At 29.1% G+C, this 9,422-nt stretch overlaps 1 protein-coding gene across 14 annotated transcripts; it reads left to right on the top strand.

The window, feature by feature from the left end:
- Positions 1-5,176: 5,176 nt before the first annotated feature.
- On the top strand, positions 5,177-8,271 carry LOC131633570 (uncharacterized). 14 transcript variants are annotated; one of them, XM_058904269.1, is made up of 6 exons: positions 5,177-5,652; positions 5,769-6,011; positions 6,150-6,193; positions 6,452-6,545; positions 6,618-6,649; positions 7,810-8,271. In XM_058904269.1, exons 2-6 carry the CDS (start codon positions 5,882-5,884, stop codon positions 7,852-7,854), a joined length of 345 nt encoding a protein of 114 aa, XP_058760252.1. In that variant the 5' UTR covers positions 5,177-5,652; positions 5,769-5,881; the 3' UTR covers positions 7,855-8,271. The 14 variants fall into 14 exon arrangements, 3 of the variants coding, with proteins under 3 accessions (XP_058760252.1, XP_058760253.1, XP_058760251.1); XM_058904270.1 differs by having other exon boundaries at positions 5,177-5,337; XR_009293360.1 differs by having other exon boundaries at positions 5,769-5,879; positions 5,965-6,011; positions 6,452-8,271.
- The last annotated feature ends 1,151 nt before the right edge of the window (positions 8,272-9,422 follow it).

Here is a 9,422-nt window from a genome sequence, read left to right on the forward strand (position 1 = left end):
ACATAAATATATAATAATTTTTATAAATTAAAACACTGATTTTTTTAATTTTTATTATTATTATATAAATATATAAATATATTTATAATTAATATATAATAATTATTATATAAATATATAAATATATAATAATTTTTATAAATATATAATAATTATTATAATTATTATATAAATATATAAATTAAAACACTCATTTTTTTTATAAATATATAATAATTATTATTGTTATAAAATTCACCAAATCAATATAGAGATGAATGCTTTATGAAGGAGAGAAAGAGAAGAGAGAAAACAATATTATATTATCTTCTTCCAAAAGTACCATTTACATTGCAATATGATCCATATTTATAGTACATGACCAATAACAACCATTAACTGAAGGAATACACAAAGGTTAAGAACTTAAATTATAGGAGTTAAGGAATATAGAAAGATTGGGGAAAATGAACATCCACATCTATTTACTATTATTCATAACACTCCCCCTTGGATGTTCATTGAGGATATGCCTCGTTAAAACCTTACTAGAGAAAACCCAGTGGGAAAAATTCTAGTGAAGGAAAAAGAGTACAATATCCTTTAAATGTGAATTGCCTCGTTAAAAACCTTACCAGGAAAACCCAGTGGGACAAAACCACGGTGAAGGGAAAAAAGTGCAAAACATATGTATTTCTCCCCCTCATGCAGACATTTACATGTGAGACGATATTATTTGTAGTAGTTGCTTAAAATTTCTTCTTGGAAGTGACTTCATGGAGTGCTAATAGTTATGCAGGATTTGATGAAGTTGTTGCCATGAGTTGTTCCATAGATCGCCATGAAATGGTTATACCATCACATGTAAACAAATAACCTCTTTCAGATCTACCCTTGTGAGAATCTGACAAGTAACCAACATCTCTAAGATAACGAAGTATATGTTTGACTCCGTTCAAATGTCTTCATGTAGGCGAATAATTGTATCTTCGTAATAGATTGACCACAAACGATATATCGAGACATGTAAAATTAGCAAGATACATTAGTGCTCCAATTGCACTAAGATATGGTACTTAAGGACCAAACAATTTTTGTAATCATTCTCTTGAGGCCTGAAAGGATCTTTCTCTACATCTAATGATCTAACAACCATTAGAGTAGACAATAGATGATATTTGCCCATATAGAATCATTTCAACACTTTCCTATATAGCCTTCTTGATGTACAAATATTCTTTTGTCCAAATGCTCAATTTGCAAACCTAGACATATTTTGTCTTTTCTAGGTCCTTCATCTCAAACTCTTTATTTAAGCAACTTATAGCTTTTGGAAGCTCTTCAGGAGTTCCAATAATACTTATGTCATCCACATAGACAACTATTATTGCAAATACTTTCCCACATCATTTTATGAAAATACAAGGACAAATTGAGTTATTAGTATATTCATCATTTAGTAAATATTCACTGAGGCGATTATACCACATGCACCTAGATTCTTTCAGCCCATAGATAGACTTGTTCAATTTGATGTAGTAGTTTTCTCGAGATCCACAATTACGTGTCTCTGGTATATTGAACCCTTCAGGGAGTTTCACGTAAATATCACTATTAAGTGAACCATATAAAAAAGATGTCATAACATTCACCATGTTCAAATTAAGCCCTTCATGTGCTACAAGGCTAATTAAATATCAAAATTCGATTGAATCCACTACAGGTGAATATGTTTTATCAAAATCAATCTTAGGTATTTGTGAAAATAATTGAGCAATAAATCAAACTTTATATCATTCTTTTCTTTTTCACAAAAACTCATTTATATCCAATTAGTTTCACACCTCGAGGTGTTCGGACTACAGGTCCAAAAGTGAGTCACTTGTAAAGTGAGTTTAATTCTTCTTCAATTGAATATATTTATTTTGGCCAATTCTCACTTAGTCTACAATCTTTAATATACTTTGACTCATGATCTTCGTTATCATTGATCACTTTTAGCGCTATATTGTATACAAAGACATTGTCAATATTGACTTTATTTGGTTATCTCAATTTCGATTCCATTCCATTTTATCCATGACATAATTTATCGAGATCTCTTTATTTCATATTTCAAGTACTTGATTTGTTCTTCTGGAACTGAAAATTAAATTAGGTCACAATGCTCTTAGCATTTTCATATCCTCACTTGGGTCATCTTTAGTTTCTTTTCTTAGTAGAGGACTTTTAACATTGGAACCGACTTTCATACCACGCTTCAGGCGCAACAACAACTCTATTGCAATATTATATTATCCAATAGGAGAATCCATTTTGAGTGGAGTATTATCAGCTGATAATTTATTTCATATACTTTGCAAATGAATTATATTTTGAACTTCTGGTTCATATTGATTTGTACGAGGATCAAGACAACAATTTATTTTAAATTGTTCATTTGAACTTCTTGTTCATGATTTTAGCTGTTCATTTGAACTTCTTGTTCATGATTTCAGCTACTTATTCCCTCCCCCTAATATTGGGAAAATTAATTTATCAAGTGATAATCAGTCTACTGGGCTGCAATCAAGTATGTAATTATTTTCTCAAATTATATCCTCAAAATTGAGATTCATATTAATTATATTTTTCCAATATTCTTTCATGACTCATCTTAATGTATTATATTGGAGCAATTGGAATATACACAACACATCCAAATGTTCACTTAGATGAGAAATATTAGAATAAATTAGGGAGGACTAAGATATAGTATCTTGTTGGCTTAATGCGAATAAATATCTTAATATCATACTTTGGGTGTTTCAAATATATAATTTAGAATTGATGATCTCATAAGTATCAACCATATAATTAACTTTAGACGTCTAAAGAATGGATCTTCGAGTCCATTTTCTTTTTATGAACATATATTACATGATATTCAATATTAATATTAATAATATATGTGATACACACTTCTGGTTGTGAGTAGAGACATATGCATGATATTTTAGTCGATGCAACAATTAATGTCATAAAAACGTAATTTCTCAAATTTTTATTTTCCTTTAGAAACACACAAAAATTGACTGGATTGAAGAAACTTCTGGTTCTTGAATACAAATTATTCGCATCATATTATATCCGAGATGACCCAACTGGTTTTACCAACTACACATTTAAGTGTAATTTGTAAACTACTGGTTTACAATGACATGTGCTTCAATTGTACTAATATAAGTGTAGTACAAACCCGAGAAAAAAGACGGTAGCTTTTCTATTACACATTTTATGTCCAAATTGTGTTGTGTAATACAAAGATATTCGATACCTCCAATATAATTCAAAACCAATATAATAGTATCTCATTATTAAACACTGTAATCAAACACATTCATATGAACATATTATCATATAATTATCAAACAATTACCCCTTATAAAATTAAACATATTTAATCATACAATATTATATCACTAAAATTATATCGTCATATAATTAATTTGATTTACTATCCTTCAGCGATGCTTGATAAGTTCTTCAGGAACTATATAAATAATTTGTTATAAACAATAATCTAAAAAATAAATAAAATATATAACCATCCTTCTGGGATGCGTTAAAATTATTTGTGTCATTTTTCTGGAATGACAATCTTTTAATGAACATATTACAAATTATGAATTTTTAGATCGATACAACAATTTTTTTTTATGAAATCCTTCTGGGATTCAATAATATTATAGATGCGACCTTTTAAAGGTGATTGAACGTTGAATTCTTCTGGAATTCATCAATTATTGATAAACACAATACTCGATTAAACTCAATCTTTGAACAATAATTTAGAGATAGTTTAATAATAATCTTTTGTTCTACAAATATCACATCACAAACTATTTCCATAAACAACGGTCAAGAAAAATTTTCTTTGTGCAATCCTTCAGGGATGCTTGAATATTAAATTAACACTTTTATGTGTTAAAATTCAATTCCGGACTAACATATAGGAATGCTTTAATGTTAAATTCTTCCGGAATTTAACAAGAATGATCTAAGAAATCTAATATTATTGTACAAGGTAAATAAATTTCTCTACAAAAAATATAAAAAATAAACATATTTATATGAAGAAAAAAATAGTAACAAAATCATGAATTATATTATATTAGTTCAAATATATTAAGATTAGAAAAATAACGTAGAACCTGGCTATATCATTACTCGCATTGTAGAGTATCGTGCTGATAACGTGTTATAAAATTCACCAAATCAATATAGAGATGAATGATTTATGAAGGAGAGAAAGAGAAGAGAGAAAACAATATTATATTATCTTCTTCCAAAAGTACCATTTACATTGCAATATGATCCATATTTATAGTACATGACCAATAACAACCATTAACTGAAGGAATACACAAAGGTTAAGAACTTAAATTATAGGAGTTAAGGAATATAGAAAGATTGGGGAAAATGAACATCCACATCTATTTACTATTATTCATAACAATTATAAATATATAAATAAAAAATTATAACCTATTTTTAAGTAAAATTATTTTAATTTTTTTAATTAAAATTATTTTAAATTGTAAAATATGAATCAGGATAGAAATATATAATAGCTATTATTCATAACTCATAAATTATATCAAAATATATAATTATTATTATTCATTACTCATAAATTAAATGTGAATTAATTAATATCCTAAAATTAATTTTTGGGATTTTTTTAGATTTTTTTTGTTGTTTCGGAGATGCATCTCCGAATTAGTCAAAATCCCAATTTTTGGAATTTTTTCGGAAATGCACTTCCGAAGTCTGGAAAAATTTAGAAAAAAAAATATTTCGGAAATGCATTTCCGAAGCAGGGTAAAATAGGGAGGTGGGTAAAGAAAAAATCTCTCAAAATGATACCCTACTCTATTTATTTTAAATATGTTATAAGTTTTTTTCTTCAATTATATCTTCTAATAGTTACCACAAATCAACTACCTACCTAATAATAAAACATACTACCAAACACCCTAAATTACCCTTAATGCAAAAATTAATTACCCTTACAAAAGCCCTTTTGTGTAATTTACTAAATCAAAAATTTATACCCACCAATCAAATATCCCCATTCCTCCAAATGGCACTCTCCTTCCAATATTTCTATTGAATCTCACCAAATATTCAATAAACTCTGTATTAACCTTTTTCATTTCTTTAACTTTTCACCTCTATCCCTCTCATTTTACAAATTTTGTTTCTCTTTCCATTAACATATTTCTATCTCTTTCGTCTCTTTCTCTCCGAACCCTAAAACCACCGCCGTCGAAAACAATAGAATTGCTGCCGCCGAAAACAATGAAACCAAAGAAGGTAAATACCGATTTACTGTTGTTTTTTCGTTTTCATCTTCAACTGCAATTTCATGTGAAACATATTCCCTCTCGTCCTTTTTTTATTTTTGGTTTTGATGGCTGCCTATTTGTGTTCATGTCTATGATTTCTCGTGTCTGTGTTTGTTTGTGGAGTTTCATATTTGCCAGATCTATCAGTTCAACGGCGACCTGGTTTAGAGCGCCGACGGATGAAACAAACCCTTCGGTAATCAAGTTTTAGTGTGAATGTAATCGAGTCCACGGGTTGCGCTGCTAAAGGATTTGTGGATTTAGAACATTGATAATTACTTTGGTTTGTTTGAGTTTTTCATGTCATCATTTTGTTGTCTGTGTTTGTCAGATTTTAGAACATATGTTTGTTTGTGTTTGTCATGTTGCTGATATGTTTCTTTTTGTTGTTGAATGTAGCTTGACATTCAGCTTGATCTCTTAATGGATGGTTTTGAACAAGATGATGAAATGTTTTTTCTTCTTAGCACAAAGAGCATGATCAAAACTGGTAGAAGCAATAACATGATGGTATGGCAACTTTCATGTCATTTATGAATTCTTCCCATGGCAATGTTGTAAGAAATCACCAGAAATTTTATTGGTATTTTGTTAGGTGGTTTGACTTCAATGTGCGGTTTTTTGAAGATATTTTTTCCAGATGTGTGTACAAAGAAGCAGACTCATTTGTTTTATGCTGAATGAGATTTGTTTATGGATATTGTTGTATGATTTCACTATTTTTGTTGATTTGATGTTCTGAAAATATTGATGTTGATTTTGATTGGGCTGCCATTGCAGCGTGTTTGGAGCAACCGCAAGATGGTAAACACCGTCAGAAAATTGTGAGTTAAATACTTAAAGTTTGTTGTTTTCTGTGCTCATTTTGTTGTGAAGATATTTCTACCTTCACTCTTGTCTTTTACTTGGCCTTTCCACATTAACTATATCTAAATTAGGCGAGAAATAACCGTGTGATTGTTGTATTAGAATGATGTAGATAGATAGTAGAAACAATACACATATAAAACAAGGCTTCTAATTTTCACATCCCAGAATTCAGGATTTTACAACAGCTGTTGTCACTCAATTTTTGTGTGCAGATTCTTCATAGAAAGATAGAGGAAGCAACAATGGCTATCAAGAGGTTAAAGGAATTGTTGGAAGCTCGCAAATCTTCTCTGTGTGACCACTCTGGTAGAACTTGAATTGTTAGTGTTTCCTTTTACTACATATTTGAGTATACTAACTATTTTCTATCCCTTTCAGTTTACTCAAATGGATATCTACAACCTAGACAGGTAATGAACTATACTACTTGTGCTTAATACAATTTGACAAATTAAAAGGGGACAGAAATGTTCTAAAAAACAATTTAGCTTGGTACATTTAGCACTATAAAAAATTTTTAATCCAACTTTATATCCAAATCAATGAAAAATCCCTCCCGAGTTGGCTTGACTAGGAGCTGGAGGTAATGGTACATGTGCATGAAGTCTGTGCTGAATTTGATGAACAAAACAAAGTGTATGTGATCACAGTTTTTTTCCTCGAGTTATCACATTCCATAACCGTATTTTTCGTTTTACCATTTATGATTTGAATATTATATTTAGTCATGCTACACTGGAAAGTGAATTGGCTTTCCTGAAACAAGTGGACCAGCTTTCAGATAGGCAGAGTATCCCCACAAGAAACAATCGATATTCAAGATGACCTAATCGGTATGTATACTTGAGAAATGTATGCATTCAAAAATCTATTTCATGACATAATGAAGATTTGTAGAGTCTGTTTTATAGTTTTATGTTTTACATTTCCCAGGTATACATACTACAAGGTCATAATGTGTACTGGTTTTGAAACCGTGTCTCTCTTAATTACTACTGCTTTTGCTTTATAGAAAATTTGTTGCACATGTGTGTATTCACCTTTATTGTTTCATCTCAGTTAAACTAATTTCAAATTGAAGACAAAGTATATGACAAAAGCTTCATATGAGATAAGTGACAAGTAGTATAGCTTACCATGCTTATGTATACCATAAATATAAATTATTTTACTTCTTTATTTTTGTTTTATTTTATAAGGGTGTTGTATTAACCATATGATATACAATAAAGAAGTTAATAATCTCCATACTTAGTTCAAAATGCATTGTTGTGGCATTGTATCATAGTTGTGTAATCAAATGTATAACTCCAGAGTTGTCTTGGAACTTCTTGGTTGAAACACAAGATTGATAGGAAACATTCACTTGATCTTGTAAAACAACACTTGAATTTCAATTGCAATGAGGAAGAGGCCACCTATGTGTACGGAAAACTGCAGAAGCATGATAAATATTTCTCAAGTTTAATGAGATTTGTTTATGGATATTGTTTTATGATTTCATTGTTTTTGAGTTTTTGTTGATGTCCAGAAAATATTGATGTTGGTTTTGAATGGTTTACTATTACAGCTTGTGTGGAACAACCGTAACATCGTAAACACCTTCGCGGGTTAATGAAGGAGCACATTAGTTTTGTCATGTGCAAAAGAATTTTGCTAATTCCGCTCTTTTACCGCAGTCCATTGGTTTTGTTGGTCTTGGAGTTAGCCTCATTAGTTTAGCAACTGCAAGAAACCCTTCGGTAAGAGGTCCCAAGATGCTTAGCTTTGTGGACACAAAGGAAAAGGTAAGAGGTCCAGAGGATCCACCTGGATATTGGGTTGTCACTGGTGCAAAGCTATGTGTAGAAGGTGGCAGAATCTCAATCAAGGCAAAATATTCATTGTTGACTGTATTGTCAGAAGAATCTATAATGCAGTTAGAGTAAGAATTGATTTGTTAATGTTGTTTTTAGTTAGTTGTACATATATCATGCCATTTATTTATCTAAAAGAAAAGAAAGTGTATTTTGTGATTGTCATATTGGCTCAATTCATTGGTTTTTTGTTCTATAATTTGGTAATCTCTTTGCGGCTGTTGGTCTCTAATTAATCTCGAGAGTTTGTATGTTGGACTCTTGAACCTATTTGAGTATATGGTGGTATAAAACTTTCATGGAATTTTATAAAACTTGGAAAAATAAAACATGCTGGAATTTGTTATAAGAATTGCATCAAAACACTATATAATAATTCTACTCATCGAATACATGTTATTAGTTTGAACTTTATGATTATTGTTAACTTGATTTATGATTATTGTTAACTTGATTTATATTTAAAATATATTAAATATGATTATTGTTAATTTGATTTATATTATTAAATTTTTATGAAATTTTAATTACATTGCAACTTTATAAATATACTATCAGAGCCGACCCATTAAAACTTTATATAAATTTTCTGTTATAATTAACTTTAAAGCACGTTATTTATATATGGTTTAAATAAAATCCACAAGTACACCTATGCCTCGAATAAAATATATAAATACACCTATGCCTCCTTATTTACTCTTTTTTTTTTTTTTTCATTATCATTTAATACAACTAAATTTATATAATTTTTTTCATTATCATTTAATACAACTAAATTTATAAAATATTTATTTATTTTAAATTTAAATGTAAGTGTAGAGTTTAAGGTCATTGAGAGTATTGTGTTCTTTAATATGGGCGAAATACAGGTTGATATTTGGTTCTACTGATGAACTCTTGTGAATTTTATTACCGAAATTCATTATTTTCACGGGTCACTATCACCACAATATTTTTTTATTTTAATGAACAAAATATTTGTAAATACTTATAGTTATTATAAATATTGGTTTTATCATGTTGATGATTTGTTACATATTTATTTTTAAATATTTACAGTTGTTAGTTATTTTACAATAACTATATATCAGCAACAACTAAGGCTTATAAAATAACTTAAGATATGAGTGAATTTACCCGTGCGGACGCACGGGTCTTCTACTAGTAATTGAGTAAAATTCTAATTTTTTATTCACTTATCATTTTTTAAACAAATTTATCAATTTTTTGTGTAATGATCCTATACGACAACTAATAAATGGCAATAAGGATATCTATATTATCATTATACTTACATGTGTGTCTCACACTTGTTGATATATAA

This window comes from Vicia villosa, unplaced genomic scaffold (assembly GCF_029867415.1).
Source record: "Vicia villosa cultivar HV-30 ecotype Madison, WI unplaced genomic scaffold, Vvil1.0 ctg.001143F_1_1_2_unsc, whole genome shotgun sequence".
Taxonomy (NCBI): Eukaryota; Viridiplantae; Streptophyta; class Magnoliopsida; order Fabales; family Fabaceae; genus Vicia; species Vicia villosa.

Coding starts and splice junctions, on each gene's coding strand:
- LOC131633570 (XM_058904268.1), top strand. CDS start 5,882: ATGGCAACTTTCATGTCATTTATGAATTCTTCCCATGGCAATGTTGTA. Junction 6,012..6,149: donor TGAAGATATTTTTTCCAGAT/GTGTGTACAAAG, acceptor CTGCCATTGCAG/CGTGTTTGGAGCAACCGCAA. Junction 6,194..6,451: donor GTAAACACCGTCAGAAAATT/GTGAGTTAAATA, acceptor TTTTGTGTGCAG/ATTCTTCATAGAAAGATAGA.